The sequence below is a fragment of the Panthera leo genome, chromosome C1 (genome assembly GCF_018350215.1).
Source record: "Panthera leo isolate Ple1 chromosome C1, P.leo_Ple1_pat1.1, whole genome shotgun sequence".
Lineage (NCBI taxonomy): Eukaryota > Metazoa > Chordata > Mammalia > Carnivora > Felidae > Panthera > Panthera leo.
In genome coordinates this window covers 80,513,465-80,536,373 of record NC_056686.1, presented here as the reverse complement: position 1 = coordinate 80,536,373, position 22,909 = coordinate 80,513,465, and the positions used below count along the sequence as shown (strand labels likewise).

Sequence of the window (22,909 nt, the reverse complement as noted above, 5' to 3'; positions counted from 1 at the left end):
AGGCTGCCACACACAGCTATGGCACAATTAATAGTACCAACTACTGCCATTAATGTCACTACTTCCATGTCTGGAGGAGGTTAACAGGCACACAGCACTTGCCATTCCAAATGGCATGGCATCTATAAATATGTACCTGTAATTCTCCACCCTGATACGCAATCTTAGAAAATCGAACAGAGATATTTACATGAAGTGGCATTTTAGGGAAAGCTAATAATAATAATAATAATAATAATAATAATAATAATAATAATAAAAGGACTCTTTAAAAAGTGTAATTTCTCTACATTAGCAAAGTTCGAGTCAAATGAATAAATACTTGCTAATTGATTGATGGATCCAATCTGCAGAACATCTGCAGAACAGCTGCGCTTAGACTAACGTTCCTGAGCTGGTTTAAAGAAAAATCTGAGACTTTCAGGGAAATACGAACACGGAAATTAATTTGTATTCATTTTGTCAGTCAGTAGTTTACTTGAAATATCAAGTTTTGTAGATATACTATAAATCACCTTAAAACACCTGGCTCTTTGGTCAGACCTCAAACCAAGATTTAGATTAAGCTTTAATTATTTGTGGTATCTGTATGCTATAAACCCAGCACTCATCCGGTTAACCAAATACCAATTACGTATTGTGATAAGCGCCCACCCTAAAAAAAAGCTAGGTAGTTATTTTACAAATCTTTCAGATTATAGGTTGTGCAAGCTTAATCGGTTTTGAATAAATTCAATTGTAAGTATTCTTGACCCAACCTATCTGAAAGCACAAAACCTATTAAGTGATTTGTAGCGCTTTCAAGATATAAAATATAATAAGCAGCTTTCCTTGTCTGGTACCACATAAAACAGGTGAGATGAGTTGAGAATTCGAACTTGGAAAATCTGAAGATGATGATTTTGAAAGCAGCTGCTGAGACAAGTCAGGTGGAAAGCAAAAGTTAGGTGGGTGGTGACAAGCTGACAGCCCTAACGATTCTACTTCCACTAACACTAAATCCTCCTTAGGAAGGACCAGCGCCTCTTTCCAGGTATTAGAGGAGCCAAATTAAAGTGTCAGAATGTGTTTTTAACTGCCAAAAAGTTTAACCTTTCACAGACTACCCACAAATAGACATCGTGCTGTGCCAAAGAATGAAATACAAACACGCACAAACTTCTCGTGCACATTTATAAAGTTAAGGCTCAAAGCTAATTACAAACATTCATGCACCACAGAGATCTTTTTTATAACCCCTTACTTTTGTTATGCGGAATGATTTTTTTTTTTAAGTTTATTTATTTTTTTGGGAGAGAGAGTAGGAGAGGGGCAGAAATAAAGGGGGACAGAGGACCCAAAGCGGGCTCTGTGCTGACAGCAGATAGCCTGATGCAGGGCTTGAACCCAGGAACTGTGAGATCAAGACCAGAGCCAAAGTCAGACGCTTAACTGACTGAGCCACCCAGGTGCCCCTGGAATGATTTTTCAAATATCATCTACTTATTCAAGCTTTACAAGTTTGTAGATATAATTAGAAGTTAAAGACACTCTTAAGAAGATAGAGATCCATTTTGGCAGAAAATAGCCAAATTCATACTCAACATTAAACTTTCTGGCACCTTGATATTGCTTCGGTCTCCTTGTAGTAAAATCAGTATTATTTTACCCATGAACATCAGTCTTCCTGTCAGTTGTAGATCAGAAGCCCACTTCTCAACAGTTTGGACATATTTGGTCTTTGCTCTCATGTGATCTAAATGCAAAAGAGTCATCCACAGTCCATCATCCACAGTCGTGCCTGTTGCAAAGGTACACTTTTCACGGCCACTTCCAGTTTCTGGTTGGTTGAGGACGTGCCTGAGATTGTGCTGAATCCAGAGAACCAGCTCATGAACCATAGGTTCCGACAAAAGGTTCTCTGCTTGCTTAAGTAACTTCTCTTTCACGGTCATGGACTGGGCCCGGGTCAAGTGTTCCGAGTGAACCGAGATGGCAGGTAGACACGACGGGTAATTTACCGGTAAGTGGAACAGCAATTCTAAAGGTACATCCTCACCCATAAGTCCTTCAGCTTTTGTGAGAATTCTGAACACGGTCCCATCTGTCTCTGGAAAGCACCCAAAAATAATTATTAGCTATACATAATGTGATTTGAATGGAACACTAAGAAGTCAAAATTTGTGTTTCCAGATCTACTTATTTTTCATGAGAAAACTTGAGTTATTTTGCGAAGAGACACATAATACTAAGCGAGCTGTGAATTACAGATGATCTCCTTCAGCCATACATATATACTCATGGATTCATGCATACCAGCACCCAGGACTTCTCTGGCATTTACACCAGCTATTGCCCCATTTTTATTCAGATTTCCCAGAGGGTTTCTCATCACAAATTTTTTTCCCACCCAGACCTAGTTATAATTCTGGAAACTCGTAATAAACTCATATGAACATTCAGAGAAACAGTATTGTGTATATATAAAATCAGTAATTAATTAAAAAGTGATACAGTACGTTCAAGGAAGGTCACTTTGGGGCAAATTCAAGTCAAAGCAAACACTGGGATGCTGTGTGGTTGCAGGGGCAGAGAAACCGATGACTGTGCATGATACAGTAACTGCCCGGCCCTGCTCTTTTCTTACTTCAAATATATTAGTATCAGTGCAACATGAAGGTAGCAAGATGAACTAAAATGGGGCGGACATCAATTCAGCCCTTTCTGGCTCCAGAAGGAGGAGGGGGGAAGCACACACAGGATAGGAGATGAAACACTCTGCTCTCTTTCAGATTTGCTCCACTTCACCCCTCTGATGTGTTCCACACCACTTCACCCCACTTTTCAAAAAGTTGATAAAACGTCAGGCTGATTCATTCTGCAGGGGGCAAGCAGCACACAGATCAGAAGAGCAGAGTAGAAGAGAACTGGGTGCAGACGGATCTCTTTGAAGCCGACTTGCCTCTCTCTACCCCTACTTCTTTCTCCACACGCCCTCGTTCCATTCTCCTTCACAAGAGAGGCAGGCAAACCTTTCTCATTTTCATACCTGGATTGCTGCCCCACAGCCTCAACAACTGGAACCTGAATGTGTCTCCCTTAAGAGAACCAAACGGAACATTAAAACGGCTTTCTAGCCATCTGATCCCATTAATACAGAAGCTGTTGTGACAGACATTGATTCATACAGGACCAAACAGATCTGCTGCACAGAGGTTTTTGTCGTGTTTTGTTTTTTGTTTTTAATAGACTCTTCAGTATCAGCTGCAAAGCACTACTATTTTAAGACACCACCCAGAAACACGAATGGTAACCATTATAAAGATCGTATTAAAGTGATACAGCCAAAATTTGTTGACATAAGAAAAATGTGTACTGTATAAAGAAAAATTCTCTAAATTTTAGTACATTCCTCTATGATCCATCACATTTCTCAAAACCCTTGTTTCTTCCGGCCAGTTCCTCATTTTTAAATATTTTATTATTAAATAGAGTCCGTATATGTCAGATCAGTACACTTCACTATGTGAAATGGGCATTATAAATACACCTACAGGCAACGTATAACCATTAGGCTGAATAAACTCTCCAGAAAACCTCTAGGGAGCCCAATTTTTCTCTCGAGGGGAAGCTTAACTTTTGAAGATCTTCATACATTCATCAGTCAACAAATATTCACCTAAAATCTGTCTTATGATTCCCATGGTACTTTGAACTTATTTTGTGGTACTTTCATACCAGAATTACTACAGTTGAACCAAATGAACTATTTTCTTCACATTGGAATATCTCAATTTTCTTTTTAGACAACAACCAAGAAGTAATTTTACAAGTTATAAGAAACTTTTTAATTTTACAGTTACACAGCTCTAAGCATTAGGTGGCTAGCTCGTCACCATGGGTCTCACAGGTGCAGAAGTCACTGCTACCTGTGCGAGACTGAACAATGGTCCAACGATGCATGTGTTCTGATCCCCAGAACATGGCAAAAGGGCCTTTGCAGATGTGATTAGGTTAACGAACCCGAGACGGGCACAAAATATAACACAAGTGTCCTTATAAGAGTAAGGAAGAGGGAGATTGTACCACCGAAGGCAATATAGTCACTGAAGCCAGATACCATGATGTCAGCTTTGAAGACAGAGGAGGACCATGAGCCAAGGGGTGCAAGAAATGCAGCTATAGAAGCTGGAAGAGGCAAAGAAATGGATTCACCCTCAGAGTCCCCAGTGGGAACACAGCCCTGCTGACCACTTGATTTTAGCCCAGTGAAAGTGATTTCAGGCTTCTGACCTCTGGGACTATAAAAGCAAATATGTGTTTTAAGCCACCACATTTTCAGAAATTTGTTACAGTTGCCACAGGAAACTAATACTATACCTGTACCCATAAAGCAAGCTTTTCCGTTCTAGCCAGGATCTCTTTCTGACAAAACTCTGAAACCCACAGTGTTCTCCAATCCCTGTCATATAAGTACCCACCGGTTCCTCCCCAGTGCAGATAACCAACTGACAGAAACAAGCAGTCCAGGGAGAAAGTATGAAAAGGCTACTGAGCTGGCCATTCAAATCCTTACCAATTTTCATTTTCCTCTCCTAGTAATTTTCTGGTCCCAGTCAGCAAAAAGAAAAGCAATGGGAGAAATCCTGACTTGTCTTAGAAAATTGTAAAATTATTGGTTGTATGTTTAGAAGAAAAATTGCTTTGAGTCTTTCAAAAACTGGAAAGGATTAACATTCTTCCTAATTGGTCTTCTTGGTGACACTGGGGCTGCAAACTAAAATTACACAAAATGGTATTATCGCTGCAGGAAAACAAAAAGCCCAATAACATACACCACTCTGCTGATATAATAAAATTACATATTCTTTTAAAAACTCATTTTCTTCCTAAAACTCTAGAAGTATGCATATTACCCCTCCATTTCATATCTGCCTTGGTTTGTACATGCAACTAAACTGGGTGTCTCTCAAGTCAGAATTTTTCATGTAACCACATGTACTGTCAATCTGATTTTCTCGTTAAAAAAAGAGATTCAAAAAACAAAGTTGTCTCTATCTGCTTTAAGATTATTAACAGCTTAGAAACAGCGATTAACAGAAAAATAATCATGTTCTAAATCTAATGCTAAGCTCTGCCATTCCCTGGCCTCAAAAAACTCATTATTAAGTTTAACTCACAAATTCATCATTGTCAATAAACACCTATGCCCTAGAAAACTTATGCTTGCCCTAGAAAACCAAAATTTTCCGAAGTCCCAAGACGATTTTAATCTAAAGACCCCACCAAAAGATATAGGTCTTGCCTCTGGTTGAGAATTAACAAATTCCCTAGTCTTTTTTTTTTTTTAAATAAGTCATTCTGCCTTATAATAAGTGTATCAATTTCATAAGTAAAACACAAACTAAAATAGGTTTCAAACCTTATTCTTCCTTACAAATACATGAAAGAAATTATATACCTAATCACACTCTAAACAACAGAAATTCAAACTAGAAAAACTGAACACCGAATTCCACAGCAATGTTACTTTTAAGGCTTTCCCCTACTTCATAGTCACACAGGAGAAACTTAGTAAATGCTGTCCAATAACAGAAGACATCGGAAAGTGTAAACAATCTAACAGAAGTTCTTCAAGATTCATTTAGACTCATTAAGAAACCATATACAACTGGCTTTCCTTATACTTGCTTTTTATTTTTCAATTTTTAAATATCCTCAGAGTAAGACTTTGTTCAGAAAACCGGTAAGAGGCCCCCAGTATCCTCTGATACTTCCCTGCACAGGGTTTTCTTTCCTCTTGCTCCCAGGCAGCTCACCACAAGCATGCGTCCCCCTTGTGCTTGTTTTTATGTTACAGCTGGGTTTTTAGGTGTTTAAAATGTGGTTAGAGAAAAAAGGAAAAAGGGAAACTAAAAATAAGGGAAGCTAAAAGTGGCAACCCCATCCTTTAGAAGTAAAGTTCAAGGCTGAATTGGTTTTACAGAGGTGAGCTCAGTACTGACAAACAGCAGGAAACAGAGCTGAGCAGATTTAGAGGGGTCAGTGGGTGACAGTCATGATTCATTTTGCAAGAGGGCCCAATCCAATCTGAACGTGAGTGTTAGCAGAATACAAAAATTCACTCTGAAGCTACCGTGCAAGCATATTATATGCTATTGAGTCTTACATACCTCCCATTTTACAACTTTCTGATCCGCAAGATAATTTCTAGAAATACAACTTCACATATAATGAGCACCGACTACAGCAATACAATCTGTGACCCTCAAGTATCTCATCAGGAAAATGAGGATTTATAACAGTATCACTCTCCTCTGATCGGTGTGCACGCATATACATGCACAACACTCCCCTTCAGACTCATTCCGAACAAAAGTTGGGTCATACCCATCTCTTTTCTCTGGGTGCTCATTATTGCTCTTTCACAAGTGTTATCCTTGCTAAGAATGATCTTCCTCACGCAGCAGCCCCATTACTATCAAGGAGTATGATACAGTGCAAGGGTCCATACATTCTGGTGCCAGGTGGCTACTTAACCAGCAGCCTGAGCATCTGTGAACTTCTTGATGCACTTGAAGTATCAGGTACATGGTAGGTGACTCCATTAAATCTGGCACCTGGACCGACTGCACTGTACAGGGAAGGGCAGAATATTCCTGATTTGGTCTACCCACAGCCCTGCCTAGTAGACAGGAGTGTGAGGGTTTACATAATTCGTACCCGTAAGAGAACAGTTATACCTGATGCCTCTTACTGTAAGCTTACTATAACCTTTGTAAAGAGGCCATGTGCTTAACTTCCCTGAAAATCCCAGCACAAATTAGGCCAACTTAACTGATTCCAGTGATTCAGCCTCTTCAATCTCAAGGCCTTTTAGTTGACCCTCGGGTTGACAGCCTAACCCTTCCTGGGCTACCTCATACAGGAAGTACAATCCCACCCACAATGTCCCATGATGTTCTCCTGATTCCAGTGGCAACAAGAAGCAGCATATTTGCGGGGAGGCCAGAAAGGAAGTGATGGTGTTAAGAATATTCTGGTATCAAGCTTATACCCTCCAACCCAAGCTAACAGTGACTATGAGAATGGCAGCCAGCAGCCCACTGTATGTTTATCGTGGTCTGTTAAAGAAGTCCTTACCTTACCCTGAATTCCCAGTTGTGAACATCAAACATCCCTATTTGAGTCACTGAATTGTTCTATTCTCCAACGAACCTTTCAGCAACAAAATGTCCTAAGTTGTTACACTGAATTCTTTTATAATTCAATTACTTATTGATGCCAGAACGCTGAATTAAATTAATTAGGAGGCATGGCTTGAAAGTCATGCTCAATTTAACAGCAGATAAAGGATCCACAGTGTTCTCACTATTAAGAAAACTGCTTTCTTTCTATGCTGACTTTTTTGGGTTTTTTCTGACCTGTTGGCAGCGTCTTACGCTCAGCCCCACTACTATTTCATCCTCTTGGAGGTGTGATGGGAAACCATATGTTCATTTTTCCAGGCTATTCCCAGCTGAGTCATAATGAAGGAACTTAGGAAAACTGATGATCTCTCAAATAGCCTGCCTCAGACAGAAGTAATTACCAATAAAAAGAGACATGGAGACAGTAAGATGAGAAATTATGAATGCTATCCAATAAGAAATGGGATGACAAGAAAACACTACAGGTAAATTCCTTCATATGGATTATAAAGCTAGATTATCCGAATTGCTTCACAGTGTCTGGAACAGAGCAGTGGTCACACGAACACAGGTGATGCAAGGAAGAATAAACGAAAAGGCCCAGCTCTGGCTTCCTGTGTGAAAAGGCCACCAGACGATACCAGGAAACCTTAGTCCTAGATGGCTTTCTCACAACACCCAGACCATTTTTAGACTACCTACTTAAAGGTCAACCAAGTTATGGCCACAAAGGCAATTTTAATAGTTGCTGAAACATAACAGAAGGCTGAATCCCATGCCAAAAAATGTACATAATGTATTTAAAATCTAAATGAAAACTGAAAATTATCTGCATCACTGCACTTTTTCATAATCTGCAGTTTTGATTTTTACTTAACAGAAGTCACAGACAGGGACAGAATTAGCTTTAACTATCATCAACAAATAGCCAAAAGAACCTTTCTAGACTGTAAGCTCCTAGAGGGCACGGGCGATGTCTTTGAAACCTTGTCAGTGTTTACAGGGAATCAGTGTTTACACTGATAAATACAGTGTAATTTACACGTGTAAATACGTGTAAATACAGTGTTTACACGTGAGCTGATGGTTCAAGTCCCCAAGAGCAACAGACAGCCACCTTTCAGTGGACTAGAAAAAAGCAAAAAAGCAATCAACTTGGAAACATGACCGAGAAAACGTTTGGATAGAGCACTGGGCGAATTCAAAAATTCATTTCACATTTACTGACTACCGTATGCCTGGCACTGTCCTGGGGCCGTGGAGTTTTGTGATTACGTAACACACAGGGTGCCTGCCATCCCGTAAGCTGGGACACTGAATGCCCAGATGGAGTTAAAACCATGGCGAATGACCTGAAGGAAATAATGCAGAGCTTACAAAGCACAAAATGCAATTTGGGGCGGCCGGGTTTAAGCAGAAGGTGGCAGGGTAGGCCTCTTTCCAAGGTGAGATCTAAAGTCGATACAGGCGGCCGGGGAAGCGCGGGGGAGCGCGCTCCGGGAGCAGGGCCCGGCGCTCGGCCGATGCCAGTGGGGCGGGGCGGGCCGGGGAGCGCTTCGCGCCACTGTTCACGTCGGAGACGGGGGGGGGGGGGGGGGGGGGGGGGGGGGGGGCGGCTCCTCACTCTCCCGCCAGCTCCCACACATCTCCGGTCCCGAGGCGGGTCGTTCCGTCCTTCAACTAGCCGGGTCCCCCCAGAGCGGGCCCCGGGGCAGGGAGCCCAGTCACGGTGGTGGGGAGGAAGGGCGCCCGGCCCCTCCGGCGCGGGGTAGTCACCTGAGTGGCTCAGAACTTCCCACTCGCCGGGCCCGCAGAAAATCGCGGCCAGGGCCGAGAGCTCTTCCCGCGCCGACTCCACCATGGCCACCCCGCCGCCGCTGCCGCCGCCGCCGCCCCTCCCCTTCCGCCGCCGCCGTCCCTCCCTCCATGGGCCCCGAGCGGTGCGGCTGGGCAGCCACTGGGGGGCGCCCCGCGCCTCTCCCGCGCGCTTGACCGCGAGGGGACGGCGGCGGTAGGAGTCCTGCCCACAAGCTCCTGCTGGTTGACTCGGGACGCGAGGCTCGGTCGATCTGGGGGTACTTTTCCCGGAGGCCTGCGGCGATCGTGCAGCTCACCCGTTGCTTTCCTGACAGAGGGAGGAGGCCTCCCGGCAAAGCCCAAGATCCCCTAAATTTAGCCCAGGCTAAAGCTTTGAACGCCCACCATTCCCTCACAGACTTGGCCTTAGGCTGCCTGGGTAGAGAACAGTCTGGGCGAAAGGAACTTTGGCGATTAGGGAGATAAAAACAAGCAGGAAAGTGACCAGCGGGGAGGTGAGCCCTCGTCCGGCTCAGAATTGAAGTAGGTGTTGGGGACATGAGAGGTAACAGAGCAGGTGAGACTCTGTCCGATGAAGCTTGCAGTGACCCTGGCAGCGTGGGACTCCCGGAAAAGGCCCCGGGGCAGTAACAACCCCAGATGCTGAGCTGTAACTGGCGCTGGGAATCTGGACCAGGGCTGGATTCCTGGGACCTCTTTCTCTCAACCCGGCAAAAGCAGAGGGCTGGACCTGCCGGTCCTGCCATTCTACGGATGTTACTGGGGTGGTCCTGGATAGGCCTCTTAACGTCTTCACCTTCCCCATTTGTCTCCTGCCTTTACAGAGGATAGCCCAGACTCCTTGGTCTTTGGGGTACAATCAAGTGTGTAAATGTAGCAATCGCTGGCTTTTCAGTATTATTCATTTTGTGATATTCGATGCTTACAAAACATGTGACTCTTAAAGCTTAATAATGTAATGATCATCCTTGAATCCAGCACCTCAGTTTAAGAATTTGAGCAATACCAGTAGGGTTTTAGAATTATCAATCCCTTTTGTTCCAGTTTTGATTTAGTGAACAAGAAGATTACGGTGATCCTCTGTGATAGTTCTATCAGTCAGAATGTTTGGTTTGTCCTTTTGTTTTTCCAAATAACAATTTAAAATTTTGCAATGCCAAGAAGTAGCTGGTCTAGCTCTTGGAAGTTCCACAATTTTTGTTTGTATCAGGAATAACATTTTGTAAGATAAATCAGAGAATTTAGATGGCTACACAGTGACTCCTGTCACTGACCTACAGATGTCACAACAAAAGGGACTGGTTTTAAGATTCTGAATCCATGTTACCATCCTCAACATCATTACCACTGTTGCTAAAGAGGGATTTTAAAAGGGAAAGATGCTGACTTCCAAAAACAGAAAGGAAATCTAACCAGATAGACTGCGGGAGAAATGCATTTCACAGGATGCCTTGCCATGGGATTTCCGTGACCCCAAGTAATTAAGAGCACTGCCATGCACATAGTTGGAAAGTTTATTTAAACTCACAATTATCTCTGAGGTGGCCAATTTGTTTAATAATAATTTTTTAAATTTCTTTGAGTTATTTCCAAAATATCAGCAGTGCAGTAGGTTCATAACTAGTTTCTAAGGAGTTTGGTGAACAAAAGAATAAATTGTTAATTTAACATATCACTAAGTTATTTAATTTTAAAGTCTAATGTCAGTATTAAAATACAAATATTAGTTATTTGACTTATTAAAAGTGGTCTATAAAAAAATCAAATAGTTCATATCTTTTTTTTTAATTTCCCAAATTCAACGTAAGTGATATGAGTGAAGTAATGTGAACAGCAAGACTCCGGTTGTCAGAAATATTAGGAGACAATCAGGAAGGCTGCTGTCAGCTAGGATTCCATGAAATTTATGTAAGAGTACATCAATCTATTCAAAATTTTCTTGTCAATAGGTTTCTTCTTTGCTCTTCCTTTCTCTGTTGATTTCTTAACCTGCTTTTCATCCTCCATTTAGCATGTTTAAATAAAAAAGAAGTCGATGTGAATGTCTTTTAAATTGACACTATCCTAAGGCCCTGAAATCCCATGAATAAGTTTCTACTCTCTGACATTTGGAAATAATCATCACAGAGAAAGTATAATGTCAGCTTGATATTTCTCACACTATGAAAATATCAGCTACATGTCAAATATCTAAGGCCTACCTTAATGTAATAAATTTTCTTGTATTCACAGGCTACTGAAAATTCTAAATATTTAAATGTGGAATGAATGTCTAGACATGTGGATGAATGTCTAGTTAGATCACTGTCTCTTTCTCTGCCTCTCTCTCTGCCACTTCCTCTCCCTCAAACAGTGTATGGGTGGCTAGAATATTATTTATACATACAACTTTTCTAAATAGTTGTTTTCCCAAGACCATAAGGAGGAAAAGTTTTCAATCTTTCATCTCCAGTTAAAACCACTAGCCCAGGAGATAGTTCCTTTAACTTCTCTTGGAAAACACTTCTATTCACTTTATCGTGAGTAGTGTGTAGATCTAAATACTCACTCTGTATCTGAAATTTTAAGTCAAACCCCACTTGGGCATAGAAGTGGAACACACAATTTTAAGAGTATTAGGAGAGGGGCGCCTGGGTGGTTCAGTCAGTTGAGCGTCCAACTTTGGCCCAAGTCACGATCTTGTGGTTTGTGAGTTTGAGCTTTGCATCCGTCCCTCTGCTGTCCTTGTGGAATCTGCCTTGGATCCTGTCTCCCTCTCTCTCTGCCTCTCCCCACCTCTCAAAAATAAACATTAAAAAAAAAAGAGTATTAGGAAAGGTTGGTTAAACGTTAGTATCATGTCAAAAAAGCTAAATACTGAAGTAATGAGACGTGGTAAGGAAAATGATCATAACTATAAGACAAGTAAAAATGCTTTTAAGAACCACCAAGAGGATTGTACACTTGAAACTAATATAACACTGTTAAGTTAACTAACTGGAATTAAAATAAAAACTTAAAAAGAGAGAGAGAGAGAAAGAACCACTTAAAGACCAAAAGAGGCATTAAATGCCAACATGCTAAATGAACCTGAACTTCAGTTAAGTTGTGCTACTGGTTTTGTCTAAAGAATTTCTGTATTTTTCTGTATTTACTTATTTCACAAAAAGTTCTTGGGCACACCTGGACTGTTGACTGCTCTGGCCCTAAGAGCTGAGTGTTTTGAAATATAGAGATGAAAGCAACGAACCTTGTTCTCAAAGACTTCAGTCTTCGGTTAGCTGGGTAAACACAATGAGCAACAATTACAGGTTCTTTCACCACATTTCCATATTGGTGCGAAGCTTAGTATCAATAGGTGAAAGCAATGGGTGTACCTCCCACAAGTTCCCAGAGGAGGAATATGTTTGTGACGCTTGGGAACACTGTAGGTTTCCAAAAGCACACAGAGTCAGTTGTGTTGATTGGCCATAGCTCTTTTCGTTCTGTTACAGTGTGAAAGTCAACAACTTTATTTTTCACCAAGATAACAAAATAAGAGCAAATAAAATCCATGAGAATTTGACAGTGACTCTTACACCATTTTGTGGCAAGATCTGCCTCTACCAGGTCCAGATAATCTGTACTTACTCCAAAAGATTGGTTACACTCTGCCTATGAAAAACACGCTTGATTCTTATGCATGAGTGATAGCAAAACAGTTCCAGCTTGCTTTGTGGGAAAACATCCACATGGCCCAGGTCCACAATGCCTTATCAATTTATAAAAACAAGTCTTCAGTACCATTAGGGTTTTAGAGTTTGTATAGTTAAAATAACATCCAATACTTAACTTTGGCAATTACTGTAACTGGATTCCTCTTATTAATTATATTTTCTCACATTGTACTACCAATGTAGCCAGTTTTTATTATGAGGAAAGGGGGGGGGGTAGTTTGGAGACTATGTGACTTTTTAAAAATCCTTCCTTTCAGACTCATAAAGGGACTATAAATGAGGAAACTCTGCCATTTTGGCAAAATAGATTCTCTGTGGTTGAAAATTGAAAGAGGGAGGTAGATCAAAGAACCACATCTATGGGAAAATTAGACCTGGATTTCCTTTTTTTTTAAAAGTGGGGGACCTATAGGCAAAAGATGTATTAGATACAGAGAGAGGGAGGGGACAAGGGAATGAGGGAGAAAAAGAGGAGTGGGGGAGGAGCAAAGAGCTGGGAAATAGGAACACTTCAGAAGATGATACAAAAAGGATGATTTTTTATGAAGTAAAGAAGAACATGAGTTAAAATTTGGCTTTATTTCTAAAAGAAGAATATTGCTTCATCTGCTTTTTAAGCAACAGAGAGACCTGAAAACTTCATTTGGAAATAATATGCGGTCTGAGATTTGCTTCAAAATAATGTAGGAAGATGGGGAGAAGCTAGAGTGTGGATGTGGCTGAGTTGACCATAGATTAATAATTGGTGAGGCAGAGTTTTGGTGCAGAAGGATTCGGTATTTTATTCTGTCTACTCTTGTGTATTTTATATTCTCTACAATAACAGTTAATTTTTAAAATGTATTCAATAGAAAATATGTCAGATATTTGAGTTTTGCATACTGCTCATAAGGAAAAAAAGAACAGAAAAAAAAGGGAGGAAATAGGAGGGAAGGGAAAAGAAAAGAAGATAACAGGTTCTAAAGTTCATATGTGTGTTCACATACATGTGTTCAACAAATGTATGGCTTAGGATTCATTCCTAAGAAAAAGCATAAAACCTGAAACTTCAGTGCCCTTATCAAGAGACAAGTGGTTTTGTCTTAAAGGTTCAAGAGGAGGGAGGCAGGCAGCGCTGGGGTACCCCGCAGCGTAGGGACCTACTGTCTTTCCCTTCGGTGGCCCTACCCTGCACAGCTTTGATCCCCCGTGCATGCCGTGCTGTGCTGCAGGGCGGCCATCGGAACTCCAACCACCAAGTCTATATCTGGGCAGGAGAATAGGATTCTGTCCAATCTATTTGACTGGAATCTAGTTCCATGACCACTCCCAGCTAAAAGAGAGGTTGGAAAATGTCATTTTTACTGAGAGGCCATGTATCAGGCGAAAAGTAGAGGAAGAAATGAACTATTATTATTATTATTATTCCTTTCTTATTATGGAGAAAGGGAAAATATTGGGAGGCAGCTGGCAGTCCCCACCACATCAAGTGGAGTTTTAGTCAAGAGATTAAGTTGTCACACACATAATTTACCCTTTTTCCATCCCTTGACCGCGACCACCCCTCACTGTCTGTCTCATTGTCTCGTTTTATTTTTCCCATAACATTTACCATTATATGAAATCAACTTGTTTATTTGTTTACATGTGTCTCGTGGTTGCTCCACAGAAAACAGGATCGGTGCCCCACCAGCACCACCAAAGTGGTTCAGATGTACAAAGTGATGAGGACACACATGCACCAGGAGGGTCTGAAAGGGTTTATTGTTCACATGCTGAGGCTTTCTGGGAAGAGCGGGGCAATTCAAAATGGCCTAACTGAAGGCAGGGACAAATGGCTCTGCTGTTCACTGTGGTTAGGGGGTGGGTCCGGGGTTAGAATTCTCCTGTGCCTCCCTGGGGTTTCTGTGGCCTGAACAAGAGAGGGAGTGCCCAGACTTTCTTACCCACTTGTCTGGAGGTGGAACAGAAGAGAAAAGGGAGGGCTGGGACTTGAAAGCTGTCAGCAGCCAGACATCAAAAACAGAGTCTGACCCGCTGATTGTCTGTCTCCATGAGAATTTTGATTTCCAGGAAGCTCGGGGCCTTATCAGTCTTGTTCACCTCTGTACCCTCCATGCCTAAAAGAGTGCCTAGCAAATTAGGAATTCAGTGAGTATTCGTGATACAAATAAGCTCACTGCAAAGTGTATCAACTCTTTATAAAATTTCTTATTCAACAGAGTTATGGAACACCTACTATATGCTAGTGACTTTAGGAGCTCTCAGGCATTCCCTGACTGAATAAGACACAGTCACTGTCCTCCAGAAGCTCCAAATCCAGTTTGGGAGAGGCACCAACCTTTCCTGGAACCAGGCGATAAGCGTCCTGCCAGGTAAACTGAGAGCTTTCAGAGAAGGCCGAGGAGTCCTGGTTTGGCCATTATGTTAGACATTCTCCAACATAGGCTACAAGGAGGAAAGTTGGAGTACAAAATGGCTGGAAGATAAAACTTTACTTTCATTCAGTAAGCATTTATTGAGCTCATTACGATGTGCCTAGTATTATGCCAGGTCCCATGGAGATGGTTTTTGACACAGACCTCTCAGAAGTTGTAGTGGAGTACAGGTGATAGGTTTTGAGAGGTAAGTCATTTGGTAATCTGCAGTCTGTTGAAATCATGGGAGTAGGTGAGATTCTCTGCCTGCATCTCAAGAATTTCATAATGACAGTGATGTATTTCCCAGCAATTGGAACAGAGAAGCATTGGTTTGCTAGTGTTTCTAACACAATCTGGATCAAGACAATAGTCCCTTTGTGGTAGGGTTTCTGTATTTCCCTACTGTTTTCACTTTTCTGTTTTGTTCTATTTTCTATGGAGAGACAAACCAAGTCAAGAAAGCAGGGGAAAAAAAATTCCTTTGTGGCACCTTTATCACTTGGAAGGGACCCTTTTAAGGGTCTCCCTTAGAAATACAAAAACGATCTTAGAATAGGAAGGTTGAGCTGGAATACTTGGTCTATTGTTTCAGATAAAAATCCTGCTGTATTTATGTGATTCTTATTGCTGTTTGAAACCTTAATTGGCCAGTAATTTCTTCACTGATAGCTTCTTTAGTTTTAAAAGGAACTTTACACTTTAAGGAGAAGCATAGCCAGGGTTCCTACTATTGGGATCATATTACCAAATACTTTGTCCTGTCTCCTCTCTCTTTCTCATAAGATACTTTCCCACCTCTTTGCCTGGTAAATTCTTACTCATTCTTTACATCTGAATTGCACCTCTCCCTCTGAGTCTGAGTTGAGGGCCCACCACTTATCGTATTTACACACTTGCGAGACTGCATTGTAATTGCTCACGTGTCTGTAACTCCAGTAGAGTATGACTTTCATGAGATGAGTAATAGACACTGTGCTTGTCCTAGCTCTCTGGACAGTGATTGACTCTTTGCTGGGTGGACAACTTATGAGCCCTGACTCTGTCCAAAATTGTCTTCGATTCTGGTCTGGCTATTCCATCTTTGGTTGTATCTCCAACATTGGCACAGTGGCTGGCATTAAAAGGCATGCAATATTTGTGGAATAAACCAAGAATGAGTGAACCCAGAGTTAGAGTGTCAAAGTAAATAGACTGTAGTTCATTTTTTCTTATTACTTCTACTCCGATTCCCACCAGATTTTATTAGCCCTTGAGCATGTAAATACACATCAACGATTAGGCAAGCAGATTATTACCTGTGTCTTTACTGGGATCACATTCAGAGTGATGAGGTAACGGGCAATAAAGAGTGGATTATTCCTACTAATACCCAACAGTTTCATACAGGAAAGTGAACGGGAGAAGTATATTATCACCTTTATAGTAATTCTATGTTTGAGTAATAGTTCCCCACAGTTGACACTTCACTTTATCATATGCAAATAAAAAATAAATTTTAAAGTAATTATCACAGCTAATATACAATATAAAGCTTTGAGACTGCTGGGCTGTCTGGAATTCATAGGGTAGGTAAAACTATATAGTGTTTATGTCCTGAACTGAAATGGGACACTACATGGTGCCTGATCCAGCCTGGCTAAAAATATATCATATTTCCACCTGTGTGTGTGACTAGGGTATGTATTTTATTTACTACTCAGTTAATATTAATCATTTAAAAAATAACAAAGTCACCTGAAGACAGGCTAGTTGTATATAACAACATAGATGTAGTAATTAAAATTAAGTTACTAAACTGAGATTTTTTACCCTATAACTCATGATCGCTTAAGTTTCTTTTTTTTTCTTTTCTTTTCTTTTCTTTCTTTCTTTCTTTTCTTTTCTTTTCTTTTCTTTTCTTTTCTTTTCTTTTCTTTTTTCTTTTCTTTTTCAACAATATTTTGTTGACCATGATTTAAGTTAAAAGACCATGTTATGTTGAAGGGGACCAGAGCTAATGACTGGGGAGGGGCCCAGGGAACTTTTTTGTCATGATAGAAATGTTCTCTTTTTTTTTCTTTTTCTTTTTTAAGTTTATTTATTTATTTTGAGAGAGACAGACACAGCACAAGTGGAGGAGGGGCAGAGAGAGGAAGAGAGAGAGAATCCCAAGCAGCGCAGCACCCAATGTGGGGCTCAAACCCACAAAGCTGCAAGATCATGACCCGAGCTGAAACCAAGAGGATACCCAACCGACCGAGCCACCCAGGTGCCCCAGAAATGTTCTATTTCTTGATTGGGGTGCTGGTTACATGAGTTTATGCCTTTTAACTGTACCTTTTTAGACCTATGCATTTTATTTTATATATAGTATATCTCAGTTTAAAAAAAAAAAAGAGTACTGGGGGAAGAAGACAGGTTAGTAAGTTCATAATACTTTTTTAAGACTCTTTTTTTTTTTTCCTGAATTTGAGCTGAGTATGCCCTCAACTTGAAAACCGAACGAAGTTGTTCTTTTAAAAATCTTTAAGCCTTGCTGCTGCTTGATCTTTATAAGAACAAATCATGACAAGAAAAAGCTGCAGGTTTCGAGTGTCTTCTATGGCACCAGCTTGTCTCCATGAGTAGGATGCTAATAGAACTGAAGAAAACCACTCCTGCACTTAGGGCAAGTTGTTTTTAGCCTAAAATTCAGCCTATCATTCCCTGTTGGTGTACAAAAAAGAAAATGTGATTGATAAAAGTACCCTTCATTTTATATGGACTAAAGAGGAATTATTCAAATATTTTTTAATGTGCTGAGCAAGCTCACTATTTCAAATAATTTTATAGAGACATTTTTTTCTAAGTGAGGGACCTGTAATGACATGGGCTATCTACCATTTGTACCTCAATTCTTAGATGCACATATTTTTCACATTTTAACAACTCTGAAGATGAGAATTTTGATACCACTGATGGCACTTTGCATTGGCTATTGGCCAGGCAGCCGACATCGATATGGCTTGCACATGCATTAATTTGGATGTTTTCCTTGATCCCATGATTTCTGACGAGATCATGAAAGCAGCAGTCTCAGAACTTGCAGAATGGCAGGATGGTATTAGCAATTTGGGAAAAACTCTAGAACACTAGTGTTAGTGGAAGTGACTTCTTTAAAAGAAATGCATCTCACTGATGCTCTTGATGGAATAAAGGATGATACATGTGGAAAAACACAAGCATGGATGCCTCTGACTTGATATGTTGATTCACAGTCATCAGACACAGAATGTGAAGGAGTTTCAGGAATATTTTAACCGGTTTTTTGCTTATAGTTTCCTTTTTATGTATGCACAATAGTGGTATTTGATAATGTGTCTAAATAGGTCTAAAAAAGCTTTCTCAAGAAGTATAAAGAAAAATTCTAAGTGATTAGAACGTGAGCTGTAGTATAGTTGGCGGCATATCTTATTTTTTAATGGTGCATAAAATAATGGCTTATCTTACAAGTGATGGCATCTTAGATGCCATTAAAGCTGATCTTTGCAACTTTTGTATGTTAGCTTTTCAGCCAGGGAGAGATGAAAGAGCAGGCAGGAAAGAATATTAAATCTATAACAATAATACTATTTATTGAGTAGCTACTATAGGCCAGTGTTACACTAAGTGCCTTATGTATATCAATACATGTAATTCTCCCCAAAAAGTCTGAGAGAGAGTTATTGCTGAACTGACTTCTGTCTGTTCAGAGCCATTAAATAGGTAAATTTGCAAAGCTGAATTTGAACTTAGTTTTGATTGACCCCCAAAGCTCTCGATCTTTGTATAGTAACTTCTTCGCCTACCTCTCCCCCATAACAGCACTCTAGTCATTTTTTAAAAGTAATCTCTACACCCAGGGGCACCTGGGTGGTTCAGTCGGTTGAGCGTCCGACTTCAGCTCAGGTCATGATCTCTCTGTCTGTGAGTTCGAGCCCCGCGTTGGGCTTTGTGCTGACAGCTCGGAGCCTGGAGCCTGCTTCCGATTCTGTGTCTCCCTCTCTCTCTGCCCCTCTCCCGCTCATGCTCTGTCTCTCTCTCTGTGTCAAAAATAAATAAACATTAAAAAAAATTTTTTTAATAAAAATAATCTCTACACCCAACATAGGGCTCAAACCTACAACCCTGAGATCAAGAGTCACATGCTCTATCAACTGAGCCGGCCAGGAGCCCCGGCACTCCAACTAGTCTTAAGGGTTAAGTTGCTTCAAGTTTATGCACTCCTTGCTTGCTTGCATTCCTTGGTCTATAGTGGAACTAACTTCCCTTCCTTGAGATTTGCAGACCACTGGCCTTGAGGAGTGAAGGACCAGACTTTGCCAGAAAATAAGGCTTGACTACATTTGTCTGACGACAGCTGTCATGGCTGCCACCAACTCTGTTCAGGGTCAGGTCAACATACAACTCATTGCCTGGACACCTGCTTCTCCTGCCAGTAGTCCCCCTCCCTTTTTCCATGCCTTCCCCCTTTAAAACCCTCTGGCTGGGGTGCTTGGGTGGCTTAGTCAGTTAAGTGCCTCCGACTCCTGATTTCAACTCAGGTCATGATCTCATGGTTCAGTTCATGAGTTCGAGCCCCACGTTGGGCTCTGCACTGACAGTGGGGAGCCTGCTTAGGATATTCTCTCCCCCGCCCCCTGCTCCCTCTCTCCCCTTTCTCAAAAATAAATAAAACTTAAAAAAAAAAAGCCTTCTGTCTTCCCCCAGACTGGGAATATTGTCTTGGTAACGTAAGTCCACTATCTTCTCAAGTTGCCAGCTTCCTGAATAAAACAACCTTTCCTTTTCCATCATCACTTCTCTCTCAAGTATTGATTTTGGAACCACAAGCACCCAAACCTGAGTTCAGAACCAGTTCTCTGTTCAGTTTGTAATTGTAGAGTAACACCCCTACTCCACCATCCCCAGAAGTTCCAAGTGGAAGCTTAAAGAAAAGAGAGAGAGAGAATGAGAGTCTAGCAGCATTCAGTTCTGTTCAGGCTGTTCTTGAAAACAACTTTATCTTGATTTGGCAATGCAGCTCTTCTTCGATTGTGTGAGATACCCCAGAATCCTAACATCCTTAACACCCTTTCTTTGGCTTAGCGGGTTCTTTTTGGGATTGTATCCCCTGCAACAGAAATCACACTACTGTAACAATTCACAGTTTTAATACATTTACACATTTTACTAATGATAATAAAATATTCCTTCTAACACACCTTCAACCCAAAGTCTGAGCCTTACCTACTTACTTGAGCCCGCATAGGAATGTTTCTGTTACAGCCCAAGCCGCAGAGGCACCTGATTCTTATTGGACTTAAACTAGAGTAGTGCTCCCTTATCTGCAGTTTTGCTTCCCACAGTTTCACTTACCTGGGTCAACCGCTGTGGACAAGCGATGATCCTCCTTCTGACGAATCATCAGGAGGTCAGTAGTCACCCCATCACCCGTCTAGGTCACTCATCTCACCGCATGTCCTCACGCAGGCATCTGGTCATCTCACATCATCAAAGGAAGGGTGAGTCCCACAGAGCAAGGTATTTTGAGGGAGAGAGACCACATTCACATAACTTTTATTACAGTTATAGCATTATAATTGTTCTAGCATTATTGGCTTGTTAAATTTTTTTAATGTTTATTTATTTTTGAGAGAGAGAGAGAGAGAGTGTGTGTGAGAGAGAGAGAGAGAGAGAGAGCGAGCTGGGGAGGGGCAGAGAGAGAGGGAGACACAGAATCCAAAGCAGGCTCCAGGCTCTGAGCTGTGATCACAGAGCCTGACTCAGGGCTCAAACTCAAGCACCGTGAGATCATGACTTGAGCTGAAGTCAAAAGCTTAACTGACTGAGCCACTCAGGTGCCCCATATCATTATTGCTTTTAATCTCTTCTTGTACCTAATTTATAAATTAATTTTTTAAATTTTATTCTTTATTTTTAAAATTTACATCCAAATTAGTTAGCATATAGTGCAACAATGATTTCAGGAGTGGATTCCTTAATGCCCCTTACCCATTTAGCCCATCCCCCCTCCCACAACCCCTCCAGTAACCCTCAGTTTATTCTCCATATTTATGAGTCTCTTCTGTTTTGTCCCCCTCCCTGTTTTTATATTATTTTTGTTTCCTTTCCCTTATGTTCATCTGTTCTGTCTCTTAAAGTCCTCATATGAGTGAAGTCATATGATTTTTGTCTTTCTCTGACTAATTTCACTTAGCATAATACCCTCCAGTTCCACCCACGTAGTTGCAAATGGCAAGATTTCATTCTTTTTGATTGCTGAGTAATAGTCCACTGTATATATATATATATATATATATATATATATATATATATATATACCACATCTTCTTTATCCATTAATCCATCGATGGACCTTTGGGGTCTTTCCATACTTTGGCTATTATTGGTAGTGCTGCTATAAACATAGGGGTGCATGTGTCCCTTCGAAACAGCACACCCATGGATAAATGCCTAGTAGTGCAATTGCTGGGCCTAAATTAAATTTTATCATAGAAACGCCTGTGTGGGAAAAAACATGGTATATACAGGGTTCAGTGTTACCCATGTTTTCAGGTGTCTGCCCGCAGATAATGGGGGACCTCTGTATGCCTTAATCAGCACAGCAAGGTGTGGAGGAGGGAGCAGGGAAATCCAGCTCAAAGAACACAGGACCCCAAAAGGGCTCAGTTTCTCTCAGAGTAGCATTCTGTTTCACCACAAGCTCCTTAACTCTGAGAACTCAATTTCCCCAACTGTAAAAAGATGCAAATTAGAAGACGATTTCTAAGAACTTCTCTGGTTTTTAAAATTCTTGGCTCCTGCACCAATTAAAGACATCCAGATATTGCATGAGTCACACTATATATAAGTAAATCGAGTGGCTTTCATGGCCAGTTCCACCCCCAATTTCTTTGATAATATGTATTTTTTTTAGTAGAATTCAGATTCAATATTTCAAGTGATATGCTTAACAAGATTAAACTAAGACAGTTATGCTCAGTGGTAAGAATTTTTTTAACTATAACATATTAATGGATGATATAGAAGAATAAAATGATGTTAAAAACCTTATCTCCAGGAACTATCTGAAGATACTTTTTTTTACCATAAGACTCGTGACTCATGGAAGGGAAACCGCCAAGTTCTGGAATGGTGCACTGATTTCTCATTCTTACCCCAGAAGAGTGGCATACATCCTTGAAACGGAAGTCAGATCTTTAACGTTAGGCAATAAGAAGGAGGCTGAGTTGTCCTTGCTTTTCCATATGCACTATTGATTTCAAATTTTAATACCAAAACAGAGTAGATAATTACTTTTTTCCCCAAAACAATGACCTTTAAAAATATATATTAGTAAATGATTTACAATTATTAAAATGTGTGTATTCAATCTTAGGTAACCGATACAGTTTTACAAATAAAAAACTGAATGCTTTAGCCAAAATGTTGACTTGGAAAAACAAAACATGGAATGTGATTGGACAATTCTGATATTATTAAGTATTTCTTCCAAAAGCACTAGGAAATTTTTTACAACAGAAGTGGAATTGATTCAATAAACTGCCTTCAGTTTACAATGTATTTGAGGAGAAACCCCTGTGATGTCTTGTAATCACCTGGCGCAGCTATTTCCTAACTCAGTATTAAATATGGCTTGGAATTTTTCATGGCTTTCTATGATATCTAACTTGCTTATACTCGGGAAATTATTCAGGGACTGGTTTCCCTCCTGTGTTCATTGCTTGGGGTAACATTTTAACAAAAGGAAATCAAGGAAAAGAACAAAACTATCTTTACTGAATACTCATTATGTCCACTGCCCGCAATGTTCACACCAACAGACAGA

The 22,909-nt window shown here is 40.7% G+C and overlaps 1 protein-coding gene across 12 annotated transcripts in view; it reads right to left on the bottom strand.

Moving 5' to 3' along the window:
* Positions 1–22,909, bottom strand: part of RWDD3 (RWD domain containing 3) — a 104,399-nt gene that overhangs the window by 68,760 nt on the left and 12,730 nt on the right. For 5 of the 12 annotated variants that reach the window (XR_006206391.1, XR_006206393.1, XR_006206392.1 and 2 more), the window contains exons 1-2: positions 8,946–9,057; positions 1,602–2,089 (exon numbers count right to left, since the gene is read on the bottom strand). Coding sequence is in view for 9 of the 12 variants with exons in the window: in XM_042952942.1 (XP_042808876.1) it covers positions 1,602–2,089; positions 8,946–9,030 (573 nt within the window). In the remaining 3 variants the exon portion in view is untranslated. Of the gene's footprint in view, positions 1–1,584; positions 2,090–8,546; positions 8,630–8,945; positions 9,058–20,436; positions 20,722–22,909 lie in introns of those variants that run through there. The other 7 variants (XM_042952946.1, XM_042952949.1, XM_042952944.1 and 4 more) reach the window with 6 other exon arrangements.